At 44.9% G+C, this 15,095-nt stretch overlaps 1 protein-coding gene across 1 annotated transcript; it reads left to right on the forward strand.

Annotated features, from left to right (window-relative positions):
- Positions 1-224: 224 nt before the first annotated feature.
- Positions 225-14,709, forward strand: slc7a5 (solute carrier family 7 member 5). The gene is made up of 10 exons (XM_020104904.2): positions 225-983; positions 2,953-3,078; positions 8,281-8,386; positions 8,615-8,659; positions 8,748-8,871; positions 9,258-9,361; positions 9,459-9,555; positions 10,128-10,277; positions 11,856-12,033; positions 12,117-14,709. The coding sequence occupies exons 1-10, from the start codon at positions 395-397 to the stop codon at positions 12,167-12,169; spliced, it is 1,572 nt and encodes a 523-aa protein (XP_019960463.1). The 5' UTR covers positions 225-394; the 3' UTR covers positions 12,170-14,709.
- The last annotated feature ends 386 nt before the right edge of the window (positions 14,710-15,095 follow it).

A 15,095-nucleotide genomic window follows, 5' to 3' on the forward strand; every position in this document is an offset into this window, starting at 1 on the left:
TAATTTTTCTGTGAACTTTCCCCTCAAGCTCGGGACTTTTAAAGTGTGTGTACGAACGTGCGAGTGTGGTAGTCCCCTCTGTCTACCTGCAGAGGGCGGAAAAGCTCCGGGGTGAAGGGGGTATTAGTGAGGAAGAGTGAAGATCAGGGGCTGGACTTGACTGAGGTAGAAGAGGAGGAGGAAGAGGAGGAGGAGGAGGAAGAGGGTGGTAGTCATGCCTGTCTCCTCTGATCCTTTGTACACACCAGAGAACACGCTGCTCTCACTCACACCCAGGACTCCTCGTGGCTGAGCCCGGCCGTCATCCCGCGACACACCGGACCCAACCAGAGGAAGCACCGGCCGGAGGAAGAGCTCCGGGGGAAGAGGGAAGCGCAGCGAGAGGAAAGCAGCGATGTCCGGGCTTAAAAAGAGGAACTCCAACTCTCTGACGGACCGGGAGGAGGACAAGCACGTCACCCAGAGGATGCTCTCCCCGGGCGAGGAGAAGCGGGACCCCAGCCTCGGTGGAGAACCGGGAGGCGACGCCACGGCACCGGGGGGCGCTGCCGGTGGAGACGGAGCGGGGGACGGGGTCGCCCTGAAGAGGACCATCACCCTGCTGAACGGCGTGGCCATCATCGTGGGTACCATCATCGGCTCCGGGATCTTCGTGACGCCCACCGGCGTGGTGCGGGAGGCCGGCTCGGTGGGTCTGTCCCTGGTCGTGTGGTCCGTGTGCGGGGTGTTCTCCACGGTGGGCGCCCTGTGCTACGCGGAGCTGGGGACCACCATCTCCAAGTCCGGGGGGGACTACGCCTACATCCTGGAGGTGTACGGCTCCCTGCCCGCCTTCCTCAAGCTGTGGATCGAGCTGCTCATCATCCGCCCGTCCTCCCAGTACATCGTCGCCTACGTGTTCGCCACCTACCTCCTCAAGCCCGTGTTCCCCGACTGCCCGGTGCCGGAGAACGGGGCCAAGCTGGTGGCCTGCCTCTGCATCCGTGAGTATCCGGTCCGAACCGAACCGAACCGTGATACCCGGGGTGATGCAACTTCAGATTGTGTCGATACTGTGACACACACACACACACACACACCACTACCTTTCTGTGCCACGTGCTGTGCCAGTCTCGCGCACACGCGCTGTGAAAACCCGCGCGTTATTACATCAGCAGGATTCTGCAGTGTTTCATCACTTCATTAAAAAAAACCATTTACAAGCATCTCAACGTGTTCACTTTACTCATGTGCTCATTATATCCACACATTTTTATTCTCATCTAATATTCAACGAGTTTTTTTTTTTTAGTTTTATGTCTGTAATTTACTTTTCACTCAATATTTCGTGAGGATAATTAATTTAATTCTATGATTCCACATCATTTTTTCTTTCATTTTACGATCTCGTAATATTGAATGAATGTCAAATGTATTTATAATAATACGACTTTATTTATTTAGCACTTTTCAAAAACAAGTTTACAAAGTGTTTGAAATTCGTTTTTTTTAAATTATGCTTTATTTTATTGTGTCTTCATAATTAATTGTCTGTGACTGACAAACATGAGAAAAACATAATTAAGATTCGATGAAGGTAAAGCAGAGAGACCATAGTGTCTTTATACACTTTAGATAATGATGAAATTCAACAAACTGATCCATCTTCGAATCTTAAATAAGAAAATGAGAAATCTTCATCGCGTATTGTAGTTTACTAAATGATCCGTTATGATTTGTTCCAAATCCAGTGTAGACGTTTACTTCACTGCTCATCAGGAGCTTTAAGTACTGTTGGGTACCTCAGTGTGTGTCACAGGCTCATTGTGTTGTTGTGTGTGTGGAGTCTTAACAAAAACTTAAGTCTGGATTATTAGCAGCTTCAGCTTGTTAGCACTCAGTCTTTACAACAAGTGTGCCCCCCCCTCCTCAGTGAGACCACATGACTGTGGACCAAGAGGGTCGTGTGTGTGTGTGTGTGTGGGTGTGTGTGTGTGTGTGTGTGAGCCAAATTTGGTCTCGCTCTCTTGCACACACACACACACACACACACTCGGTCTATTTCGGTGACGGTCATTGTTCCATTTGACCCATTTCTTCAGGGAACTCGTCAGCGTGTTTATATGTTCACCTACATGCAAATGTTACCGTCCACAATAGTATTGGCCAGTTATGTCTGTGCATGCTTGCATATGAGTTTAGATGCCATGTCCTTGTGTGTTCAGCCATCTACTGTACTCAGCCTCTCTCTCTCTCTCTCTCTCCCTCTCCCCCTCTCTCTCCTTGTCTTTGTCCTGCTCTCTCGAACACAGAGCCTCATTGTCCTCCGTCTCCTTCTGTTGTGGCTTCGACCTGATTTAGGAGCTTTGAAGGGACCTGCTGCTTCAGTTAATCACTTTTAATGGGGTCCAGGTTTAGGGGGCCACCTAAAAAACTCTGTGTGTGTTGTGTGCACGGTGGAGGGGGCTGTGTACCAGTACTGTACATGTGTGTGAGTTACAGAGAAGTTCAAGTAGAAAAATGGCGTGCAGGAGAACAGTTTAAAAGCTATTTTAACATGTGTGAAATTACAGTGTGTTCTATATACGGAACGTGAAAATCATTGGCAAGGAGAAGTTAGTTCTGCGTGTGCCTCCTCACATGGTATCCTGCAGACGGAGAGGAGACGCTGGTGATGGGCTGTAATTCAGAGAGCGTGTGGTTGACAAGTAGAAACCAGAGTTTGGTCAAATCAAGTCTCTTTATTAAGCAAATTTAAACCAATCAGAGTTGATAAAAGTGCTTTAGACTGAACGACATGGAGAGAAGTGGAGGAATAAAATGACATCAAACAGATAATGACCTCAAAAGATAAGCGGTAGAGATAAGGGATGGATGGATATTGAATAATAAATAAAATAACTCTGTTCACATGTTGAAGAAAGAGCTGATCTCACTCTCTGTCTTTATTCTCCGTCCTCCTCTCTCCTGCAGTCCTGTTGACCTTTGTGAACTGCTACAGCGTGAAGGCTGCCACCAGAGTTCAGGACTTCTTCGCGGCAGCCAAACTTCTCGCGCTCGGAATGATCATCATCATCGGCTTTGTCAAGATCGGCCAAGGTACTGAACACAAGCAACACACCAACACACACACACACACACATTCACCAGGTCACCGCTCGGGATGGAGTCTCCACTCCCATCACCGCTAACACAACTTTCAACTGTCAAAAACAGGGAGTGGTTCGTGTGACATGGGGAGTTTGTTTACTCATCAACCACAGTCACTCTAACATTCTCTCCATGCAATTATATGGATAATTAACCCTGACATTACTAATCTCATGTGCAAAACACCATTTATTCAAACAACATTCTGAGAAATCCAGGCAACTATGATGTACAAGAGTTTTCCCACCATGACCATCTTATTGCACCCTGTTGTTGTTGATGCGATTTGAGCAGCGTGGAGCCAGAGAAGTCGTTGTTAAGCTCCCTGGCGTCGGGCCTGACCCTCATTAAGGTCCCAGGATGTTGTGAAGTGTAAACCAGGAACAAGAGGACGGAATAAAGAACCCAGACGATGACTCTTGAACAGAACGCGGCTCTGTTCATTCAGAAATCCACTCATGAGAAGTCGCAGGAAGATTGGAGCTGAATAAGCAAGAAGTTTTACTGAGGAGGGTGAATTAACACAGACTGGAAGTGAGCTCATGGATTCAAGCCCTGCCCCCTAGAGGAAAACTGCCTCAACTAGGACTTTGGGGGTCACTGGGTTCATGCCAAAGAAATGAGACGACTACAGTTCAGTCCTAAATATTGAAGTTGACATCAAACCTTTCCACTATTGAAAACCCCTTTGCCCACGTGCTTGTATCCCCCTGCTGCCGATGTGAGCTTCCGCTGCCAGCTGTATTTAATTAAAGTAAATCACTGCTCTGATGACAGGGAAAGAAAGAATTAGACGGGAGACAAGCATGTGTGCAGAGACTGAGTCATGAAGTGAGAGACGCAGAACCAGTCTGGCAGAACCACAGTCGTGCGCGTGGAGCAGAAATTCCTGTTTGCTAGTATAGTGTGGTGCTCACGAGGGCATAGTCTTTGCATGTGAGACTAAATAAACATCGTGGAGACCCCTCATCTTACTTCAGCCATCGCCTTCGTCCTTGTTTGAAGTATTTTCTGTTTTCATGACACAGACATGCAGAGGATGCACCTGCTCAGTGTGTGAATCATTATGTGACATCTGTTGTCTGGTGTGCTGGCATGGTCGGAGGTCACTAATATGACTCGTGTGGATGGAGATTGTTATAGATTTGATTCTTTAAAACCAAAACACATCAGTGTGGGTGAAGCCTGAATGTGACCCTGAAGCACTCGCTGTTCAACGATTTGTAGCATGAAGCTGATAACAGAATCTTATTGTTGGATTTTTACTCAGTTACAAAGTCGTGTGTAGTTTTCAGAAAGTTCTCGAGGTTTTCGCTGGCGTTCAGAGTGAGGGACGATTGTGTTGAGCAGCCGACTGAACCGGTAACCTGCGTGTCTCCTCCGTCTGGAGCACGGAGCCCACCCTTGACCTTTGACCTTACACCTGACATTGACCCTTTGAGATGTCGCTGCTTTCCTGAAGTTTAACTTGAACTGCAGCATAAAACCTTTAGACCTGTGAAACATTACACTGTGAGAACTACAAAGTAGTTTCACGTGTTGTGATTCCCCAAAGTAAAACAAGCGTTAAGTGAAAGCTCAGCTCAGGTACTGGAATCAAATGAAGAAGAACCTGACTAATTATTTACCAAAAAAACGATTTTTTCTGATATGAGCCAAGTGTAAGAGTTTATTTTAAAAACTTGAATCCTTTAAATGAGTCTCTAAAATCTGTTTTCTGTCCCGAATCATCAGAAGCTTCAGTTTCTCAAATCAGATAAATCAGTTGAACCGTAGATTTCATTTGAGTAACGATGAGCCTGAGCTGTAACTGCTCCACCTGCAGCAGCTTCCTGTTGATCTGTATCCACGCAGTGACGCTGGATCACAGAGAGGGATTCTACTCATTTGTGCCATTTCAAAAACCAGCCCCTCGTAAACCTTCGACATCGGTCTTTGTTATCACAGTGCCTCTGATAACTGTTTATGTGAGACGCCTCAGATTATCCAGATTTAGACAAAGACTGGGCGCGTGGCTGGGATTACATCAACAAACTCAGCTGTCGGGTCGGCTGCCGCAGCTCTGTCTGACTGGTGTCTGCCACTTGAGCGATTCACCGATGTTGGAGCGAATGTTTAAAGATGATAAGGAAATTAAGAAGAGAGAAAAACAATAAAATACAGATGTTTCATTATCCCGAGTGCCGGTGGATCCAGAAGCAGCGTGTTGTTTTACCCCTGTGTGTGTGTGTGTGTGTGTGTGTGTGTGTGTGTGTGTGTGTTGTATCTGTGACTCAAGGTCTGAATCTGCTGCTCTCTCAGATTAGACACCAGGTTAATCTGATTAGCTCCACTAAACCCTGCTTTCTCAATGTGACACCTGTCCACAGGGTTCGGAAAAGAAAGAAACACAGATATTTGTCCCTCGGAAACAAGCGTCCTAAACTGTCCACTGAGTTACTCCAGTTTCATCTCATCATATCCGTGATGTCGGGATTTCCCTCTCTGCGTCCGGTTCTTTATCTGACTGATGCCAACACAGTTTATTAAACTCAAACACCAGTATATTCTGACCTAATGTAAATATCCAGTGGTTTTCCACAGCTGGTTCACTCACCTGTGCTCTCACACCAGCTCCCTCTGAGCTGTTCTGTAATTAAAGGTGTGTGTTTGCACAGCGGAAGGTTTCCCACTGAATCACTGCAAATATATAATACATATAATATCAGAGAACTCCAGTCATGTCTCAAGAGGAGGTCTAATCTGATCCGGTGTCTTTTTAACTTGAATCCAAAACCAGGTATTTGAAACTTTCTTTGCTGATATGTGAGCACCCTGTATGTGTGTGTGTGTGTGTGTGTGTGTATGTCAGTTTCACTGCCTGGCACTGGTATCATGTTGATCACAGCTCGGAGAGTTTCCTGACCGACGTGGTGGAAGGCAAAGGAGGAGAAACAGGAGGAGGAAAAGCTCCAGTGTAAAAGCGAAACATTTCATTTTGTAACGTTTTGTAAAGACTGAGCAGATCTTGAAGAAGGAAAGATAAGAGTCAGGAATGATTTAAACTTAGAGAGCCGTAAAGGTCAGGAACAAATCAGCTGATGGAGCCTCAGAGAAGACGTGAGCTGAGGGTTTGGAGGCAGACGGTCCTGTTGTGTAGCAGTTGTGGGTCTTTGTGCGATGGTCATGTGAGCTCTCATTGTAAAAAAAAAAATCTCCCTCTTTACATCCAGTGAATGTCTGAATGAAGAGAAGTGACCTGACAAGACATTTCAGTGCACAGATTACAGAATGTGAAGTAAACTTTCTCCACTGTTTTTGGAAAGCTGCACGATGTTACACACACACACTCAGTGCGTCCATAAATGTACAGGATCCATGAATTATTCCCTGGGACGTGAGAGAAAAAGTAATGAAAGTGGAAAAAAGTCCTGGATCCGTCCCAAAATGTAATGAGTTCTTTCTTGGCTCACGTCCCATCCTTCCACCGAGTTTCATGGGAATCTGTTCAGTGGATTAAGTGTGAAAAACTAAAAGCACAATATTACCGTCTGACAGTGATGTGGTGGAGTTAGTGTTATTACAGGAAATATAAAGAAGCAAATAAATGGAACAACCCGGCTCATTAGGCCGAAACAAACAGCAGGAGTCACATCTGTTTCCAGGAGTTAAATACAAATCATTTATGAAAACAAAATAGGGGAACAAGAGTGGAGAAGTGAGCGCACATGATGTCAGTGCACGAAAACTCATCATGTAAATATCGGACAGAGGCGTCAGAGTGTAGTTTAAAAATCCATCAATGTTTCTTCCACATTCTGACTTCAAAGCACATGAACACAGTTGGATCAGCGACTTCACAGCTCAGGAAACTGAGCGACAGCGGCTGAAGGTGTGACCAGTCGACACAGAGGATCCCTGCCACACCCAGCAGCCACGTGGAATACAGGCCGACGCACACAGCATGACAGAGGGTCGTCACACACTCAGGCTGTGTACCTGCAACTTAGACGTAATTACTTTCGACCCCAAACACAAGGAACCTCTGTTACAGCCGGGATGTTTGAATCAGATCAACCGGGAACCAGACGCCTCCAGGGCACTGTAGCGCCCCCGTCAGGCCGGTGTGCGGAGCAGTGTCGGGCTCTCAGGGCGCTGCGGTCACACGTCCGTCTCTCTGACTACAGGCGGCAGCATAATGTGAGATTGTCTGACAAGACAGGCAGCACAGTAATCAGGCATTTCCCACACTGCACAGTGGCTTACGACTAAGTCTCCCAGTACCAACACGGCCTGGGGCTGTTGGTTTAGCAACCGGCGCTGTGTCTGAGAATGTGTGTGTGTGTCGTGGAGTTCAGGTCCGTCAGGAATGTGGCGCAAACCAGCAGAAACCTGGAGGTCAGACGAGCAAGCTAAATGTTGTAAATCCTCGAAATGGCAGAGAAACCATCGTGGCCGCTCCACGCCAGCGGCTTCAGGTTGATCCACAGTCTGAGTCAGTGATTGAGCGTCTCAGCCTCAACTTGATTAAATTCTACCGTCCTGCTCCGATCCACACACGGAGACGGATTTAAGATGAATATTCTCCCTCCCCTGAAAAAATAAAACCTGTTTGGTGAATGTTGGTGTGCATTGAGTTAATACACATCTTTCTTTTTACTCCTGCCGGCTGGTTTGTTTGTTTGTTAACGGGATTATCGGCAAAAACTACAATGCAGAATTCCATGGAACTTGGTGGAAGGAGAAAAGACAACCTGTTGAATTTTTGGAGGATCTAGTCATTTCTATCACTTTTTCTATCATTTGATATTTTAATTTACACCAGTATCTTCGGTAAAGTGAGTCTGATGTTTGGGTGAGTGTGAATATGGAGAATGTTGAGAAAAAGCTGAACTGTAGATCAGTTAAAAAGAAGTCATTTAAAATTCCCAATATTCAGCAGGAAACTTTTAAAATATGAAGAATTCTAAACAGGTGGATTCGTTACAGCGGCAGCTCTTCTGCTTCAGGAAGCCGGGGATCATGGGTAATATCCCCGGTGGTGTTTCAGTTCAGTGACGACGCAGTCAGAGCTTTCACCACGAGTCCCTGCAGAGGGCGCTGTTACTCAGTGAAAGTTACATAGTGTTGCTTTAACCCGGTTTGCTCTCTGTTTCCTCTCGTCTTCTCCAGGGGGCGTAGACAGACTTCTTCCAGAAAATTCATTCGAAGGATCCAAATATGAGTTTGGGAGCCTCGGCCTGGCTCTGTACAGTGGTCTGTTTGCCTACGGTGGTTGGTGAGTCTTCAAAGTTGTTCAATATGAGTGGACTTTAGTACGTGATTGATAATGTGTGATTTGTATTTATACTTATTTGACTTTCTCTGTTTTTAACCCATGTAAAGTGTCTTTGAGCATTTTTAAAATCGTTATATAACTAAAACCTATTATTATTATTATTATTATTATAATACATCCCTGCTACATAACTGCCCCTGGTCTAACTGCCGTCCCCTCTGCTTCCAGGAACTACTTGAATTTTGTCACTGAGGAGATGATTGAACCTTACAAGTGAGTTTTTAACGATTTAGAAACACAGACAGATGATCTGCACTTTTAATCTGCGTCAGAACTCAGACTGTTTGCTCGTCTTCCTCAGAAACCTTCCTCGAGCCATCATCATCTCTCTGCCTATAGTGACGGCCGTGTACGTTCTCACCAACCTGGCGTATTTCACCACACTCTCCCCAGATCAGATGCTGAACTCAGAGGCCGTGGCTGTGGTGAGTGTTCTCACAAAGCCTCTGTTTGTAATTGTCACAGTGGAGTAAATGTCACCCTTTAAATAGAAAGTAGCTCAGAATCAAACCCTCAACCAGCCCTGCGAGTCATCACTATGACGAGGAGTCACTACAAGTCACTACCAGGGAGAAGCCTCCTGATGCTGATGTTCTCAATTCAAGATTAGATGAGATTTAATTAGTCTCACGAAGGTGGATAGGCAGAGTTGCAGCAGCAAACTGGAAATTAAAAATAAGAAGCATCAGTAAGAAAAAATTTCACATTAATATAAACACAAGAGGAATATAAAACTAGCAGTAATATATACAGTTTAAACAGGATTGTACACAGAAATATCTTGATTTCCTGTATTTGTGGTGTCTTGCAGGATTTTGGAAACTACTACCTGGGTCCAATGTCCTGGATCATCCCCGTGTTCGTAGGTCTGTCCTGCTTTGGATCAGTCAACGGCTCCTTGTTCACATCGTCCAGGTAACATGTTCCACACGAACACAGCTTGTGGACGCTTAACCGGTGAGTGTGAAAACGCCTCAGAGTCATTTATCTTTACGTCCTCTCCTCCTCTCAGGTTGTTCTTCGTGGGCTCTCGGGAGGGTCACCTGCCCAGTCTGCTGTCAATGATCCACCCGACTCTGCTGACCCCACTGCCCTCACTTCTGTTCACCGTATGTTCTCATCACTACTGCACACTGTCAGAGGGATCTTACTGTCGATTCAAAAAAATCGAATAAGTCTCTTTTCAGACTTTTATAATTAGAACCCGAATGATATAGATTTTTTTTTTGGGACTGATACCAGGGTCTTATGTGTTCTGTCTCATGCATCAGACAGAACCCGGAGACTAGAGTAAGATGTGTAGACAACACACTGAAGAAGAAAGGATGAGAGAGGGAGGGAGGGAGGGAGGGGGGAAAAAGAGGATGAAGGGATGTAGGTGGGGCGGAGCAGAGGTAGGGATGAGGTGGACAGGTGAGGAAAAGGTGGGTCAAAGAACCAGAGACCAACAGAAACTGAACTCAAGGACGAGTAAACTAGAGTTTAAATTTAAGAGAGTCACACACACACACACATACTCACACACACACACACACATACTCACTCACACACACACACACACACACACACACACACACACACACACACACACACACACACACCTCCAGATCTACAGTTTTATCTGTAATCTGTGTTGCTGTTTTTCTGCGGAGCCTAATTCCTCCTCTCTCTGTTCCTCCAGTGTTTGATGACGCTGCTCTACGCCTTCTCCAACGACATCTTCTCCGTCATTAACTTCTTCAGCTTCTTCAACTGGCTCTGCATCGCCATGGCAATCATCGGGATGATGTGGCTGCGTTACAAGAAGCCCGAGCTGGAGCGACCCATCAAGGTGGGTGAGACGTGATGCAGCCCGACAATCTGCGATGTGCACGTTCTTGTTGTTTGCAGCTGGTTTGCCCCCAGAGCTCTGAGAGGAGGCTCGGCTCAGATCATGGGACATGGACAAGATGCACGCAGTCAGTCAGATACAAGTGGACGTTAAAGTTTCGTCTTTATCGCCGTTGACTCCCACACGAGTTAGCTTTGGCGACAGGAAGTGTTTCCCTGCGTTCCGCGAACAACAAAGATCCTTTCAGCGGAGCTCGGATGAATAGAGACTGATCTCAGATTAAAAGACAGAGGCGAAGCTGGATGCTTGTCAGCTGGTCTTCAGGCCTGCTGGGTAGTGGTGTGTCTTTGTGTGTTTGTGTGTGCGCAACAGGAAGAGAGCTGTGTCCTCTGACTAGACCACTTGCTGCAGGACTCGCCGACACACAGAGGACCATTGTGCCATTGTTGCATGTCTGGATGTGTGTGTGTGTGTGTGTGCGTGCATGTGTATCTCTTATTAGAGCCGGATGGCCGCCATAAAACTTTCTCGCTCGCTTGCATGGCTTCATTTGTTGGTCAGAGGCGGGATCTGTCAGGGCAGTGAGGTGGAAGAAGCAGATAGATCTATTGATCTATTGGCCCAGTGCTCGCTGTGTGTGTGTCTGTGTGTGTCTGTGTGTATTGACTCACTGTGTCTCTGCTCTCCCTCTCTTATTTCTCTGTCCTTTCTCTGTCTGTCACATTCCTGCTGTTCAACAGATTCAGAGTGAAGCTGCCAAGAGAATCACCCAATTCCGTTTATTAATTAATGTCCGAAGAGACGAGAGTGCGTGCATCAGTAACCTGGAAGTTCACCGACACCTCAGGGACGTTGTTGGACGAACAGATTTCGTTTCCACACAGTTGTTTCAAATATAACTCTGAGTTGTTGCATTAAGATTCAACTTCCCCGGAGTGAAGGGGATCAGAGTCTGAAATATGAAAAACTTCCTCAGACTCAAAAGTGAGGACAAGAAATGAAATTACATTTTTTTGTCTCGCGAGCAGAAGCACTCAGTCTCTCTTGTGATTTATTGTCTTTCGGCCGGTTGTTGTTTTCGAAAATTGCTTCTTCACGGTTTAGATTCACTCTCTTTCCTCAAGTGGCCACGGTTGCGGTTGTTTCCACTTTAAAGCCAAAGATAATCCCATTTAGAAAACTGTTTACTGTTTGTTTATAATTAAGATAAGATGAGAGAATCCTTTATTGGTCCCACAACGAAGCAACAGCAGTAACATACTATTCTTAAAAATCTAGTGTTTACTTTTTATTATCTACTGTATTTTTTAAAGGGCTAAATAAACTTGAATTACTTTGTTATTTAGACTCTAGATAGTTTAAAGAAACGTAATTAATACTAAAGTACGGGTGATAAAATGAATGATTCTACAGAAGGTCGTGTGTCAGGACGTTTCTGTGCCTCGTGAAGAAACAGTGGCATCTTCTCCTCATCCAACTCTTGAAAGGGATTATTTCTATTCCTATATTTTCCAGAATGTTGAGAGAAGCTGCCGTCGATCTTTCAGAGTTTCATTTAAACCTCTCTTCTTCCTGCAGGTGAACATTCTGCTGCCGGTGAGTTTCGTGCTGGCCTGCCTCTTCCTCATCATCGTCTCCTTCTGGAAAACTCCTAAGGAGTGCGCCATCGGCTTCGGCATCATCGGCACCGGAGTGCCCTTCTACTTACTGGGCGTGTGGTGGAAGACCAAACCCAAGTGGCTGCTGCGTGGAATCTGTGAGTCTCGTCTCGGCTCGTGTTTGAAGTGTTTGCGTCGCTGGACATTGTGGCTGACGGTCGATGTTGTTTGTGTTTTACAGTTTCGACGACGGCCTTTTGTCAGAAGGTGATGGAGGTCGTGCCTCAGCACTAGTAGAAGACCTCGCCTTTAACTTCAGCCAGTGGCCTATCAGATTGAACGAACAGTGAACTCCCCTTCAGCCCCCCCCCCCTCTCTCTCTCTCTCTCTCTCTCTCTCTCTCTCTCTCTCTGTCTCACACACACATCCTGTCTGCAGGGTGCTGATAAGGACCTAATGAAGACGGACACATGCAGATGTCTGTGGCCATCATGTCTTTGCGGCCTTTGACTAATTTTCTTTTGTTGCTGACGTTTTTTTTGGGTTGTTTGTTTATCGAGGACTATTTTTAGTCACTAACTAAACGATGTTAGTTTTTTTTATGATGCATTTCAATGTATTTGTTTTCTGTGGATACGTTTCTGTAGAATATCCTCCTACTCGGGAAACCTGTCGTATATAGCGTGTTGTGCCTTACGTGGCAGTCGTACTTTCTGGTGTTAAGAGCTCCGTCAAGTCTGAAACCTTCACCACTGAGCAGTTTTTCAAAAATACTGATGGCAACAGCTTAGCTGTTGCTTAGCAAGACGAAGTTTCTCCTCTCTAAGCTTTGTTCATGCAGTCATTACAGTTCTTTAGCACTTTTACGAGTTTCATGCAGCCGGTGTTGTTTTGTCGTCATCCACGGTTCTATAACTATCGGTCGTCTTATCGTTGAGTTTTATCTCTGCTCTTTATTGTTGTTGTTGGTGGTTTTTAAACTTTCTGTGCTGCTGCAGGAAATAATCGAAGCTGAAGGCAGATCGAAACTATTATTTCATTTTTTTCATTTTTCACGGTGACCACGTTGCTTCATCACAAAACTGTGGCTGCAGCTGGAAAGATCGACTCCCAGTCGAGTATGGTTAGTTCATCTTTTTTTTAAATTTTTTATTCAGCGTCGGAGGGGAGGTCGAGCAGCACATGGACGACCTTTGTCAAGTTGGGAAAATAGTCCTGATGATGTCATAGTGGGGTCATCAGATTTATATATTGATAACAGGAAGTGTCCATCAGAAGCTGACCATGTGGGAATTTACCCAGAGAATGAAAAGGTTCCTAGATTTATATGATGGTAAACATATGCTTACTACGTGCAGCCTACTGATGTCACCTCACAGGATTTCTGGGTATTGAAGTTTAACTGCTACTGAGGTTACTCTGCATTTTTTTTTTTTTTTAAATGTCAAACGATGGCGTCTAAATGATCGAAATGATCAGATTGTCCGACGTCCGTCTATCTGTTCAGAGATTTGTGTTTTGACCGTCACTGAAAAATGGGTCAAACTGCTGTTGAGATTTTTTTTTTTTTTTTGGGTCAGTGATGTCATTCTCACTGTCAGGATCAATAATCAATAACTCTGAGCTCCATTAAAGCTCCGTCACACTGAATTTACACTGTGGCACAGCCATGTACCTGAAACACAGCCCAGAGCAGAGTGATGTGAATACACCAGGGACTCTAACTAAAGATGGACGACTTGTCTCTGCTTTCTCCAATAATGAAGCCAAAATATCTCCGACACGGTGGCAGCCATTTTGAGATTTTGACCTTATTTGGAGCCGGAGCCGGTTCAGTTTTAAGATCCTGCCGATACAAGCGCTCGACCAATCCCGAGTCAGTCTGGAAGAGAAACACGAACACTTGAACATACATCAGAGTGATTCAAAACAGAAATGACAGAACCCGTCTTTGAGAAACATTTATATAATCTTACTTCTTAGTTTGGTCTGTGTCCCGCCTGCTATCAAGGGGGAGGTAGGGTTTACGACCAATACCCCAGTCCGCCACCAGGGGGCAATCAATAGCATTTGGCTTCAGTTTTGGCTCATGTCATCCATCTTTATTTACACAAACCTGACATTCTGTTTTTCATGTTTGTAAACTCCTGAATTAACAGACAGATGTTGACTTTACATTTTTAAGGTTCACTATTTTACACTGAGTTCTTCTGTCACGTGCACATTTCAGAGTGGGGGGGTTTGTAGGGGGGAGGGGGGTATGTGGGGTGTGTGTGTGAAAGGTAAGAGTATAAACAATCAGAGCGACGACCACGTGCTTCGGTCCAGGGAGAGAAAATCTGCAGAGGAAACAGGAGGAAGGAGATTTGTCTGTCGTTGTTTTGTACAGGTGGAAAAAAGATTTTCCGATCACGATGAACAGTTTTTTTATTTTTCATCTTTTCGTGCTGTTTTCCGTCACTCAGCTGCAGATCAATAAGTTAGTGCTGTATTATTAACGTCGACCCTCCCTCCTGCAAGCAACGGACCAAACGTCCACAACTGTGGCCAACGTCACTTCTGTAGAGATACCCGCCCTGCGGAGAGGCGGGTGGGTTGTTGCCATGGAGACGGGATAGTGGAGGGGGGTTCATGTGTATGTTTTAGCGGTAGTCCCTTTTCTAACACTCCAGCCATCGCACAGAGCGGATGGGGAAACTAACCTCAATAGGACTGTAGAAAGTTCATTTATTTATTTTTTAGGAAACCTTGTTTATTGTTTAGCCCCTCTAACTTGTTTACAGGGCATTTTGTGGAAAGTGCTTCTCAAATAAATCTGGAGTTTTTTTGTCTCATTTGTTCTCCTTCATTTCTTATTTTAGTTTTTATTTTATTTAAAATGCAGCAAAAATATTGAATTGTTATAGTTTTTTTATTTTTTATTTAACGTTTATTTAACCAGGAAAAGTCCTGTTGAGATTAAAAATCTCTTTTCCAAATATTATCACGATGAGTCAATAACATAACAAAAATACATGACAGGCTTCTAGCGTGACTGAAAACATAACATGTAACATGTAACATGTAACATACAGTATAACAACAAGAGTTGACGGACATGTTAACAACTTAGTGACGCATCTTAGGTCTAATTTTTACCATTTTCATCCATAGTGTCAGTAAAAATAAGACAACATATTAATATGTTTTTATTTATGCTATGTTGAGTTTATTTTTAAGC

The sequence above is a fragment of the Paralichthys olivaceus genome, chromosome 7, assembly GCF_024713975.1.
Source record: "Paralichthys olivaceus isolate ysfri-2021 chromosome 7, ASM2471397v2, whole genome shotgun sequence".
NCBI lineage: Eukaryota > Metazoa > Chordata > Actinopteri > Pleuronectiformes > Paralichthyidae > Paralichthys > Paralichthys olivaceus.

What these genes read in the sequence shown, in the direction of transcription:
- slc7a5 (XM_020104904.2), top strand. Translation starts at nt 395, where the DNA reads ATGTCCGGGCTTAAAAAGAGGAACTCCAACTCTCTGACGGACCGGGAG. An exon ending in CTTTGTCAAGATCGGCCAAG is followed by an intron (nt 3,079 to 8,280) that starts GTACTGAACACA and finishes CGTCTTCTCCAG; the next exon opens with GGGGCGTAGACAGACTTCTT. An exon ending in GTGGCTGCTGCGTGGAATCT is followed by an intron (nt 12,034 to 12,116) that starts GTGAGTCTCGTC and finishes TGTGTTTTACAG; the next exon opens with TTTCGACGACGGCCTTTTGT.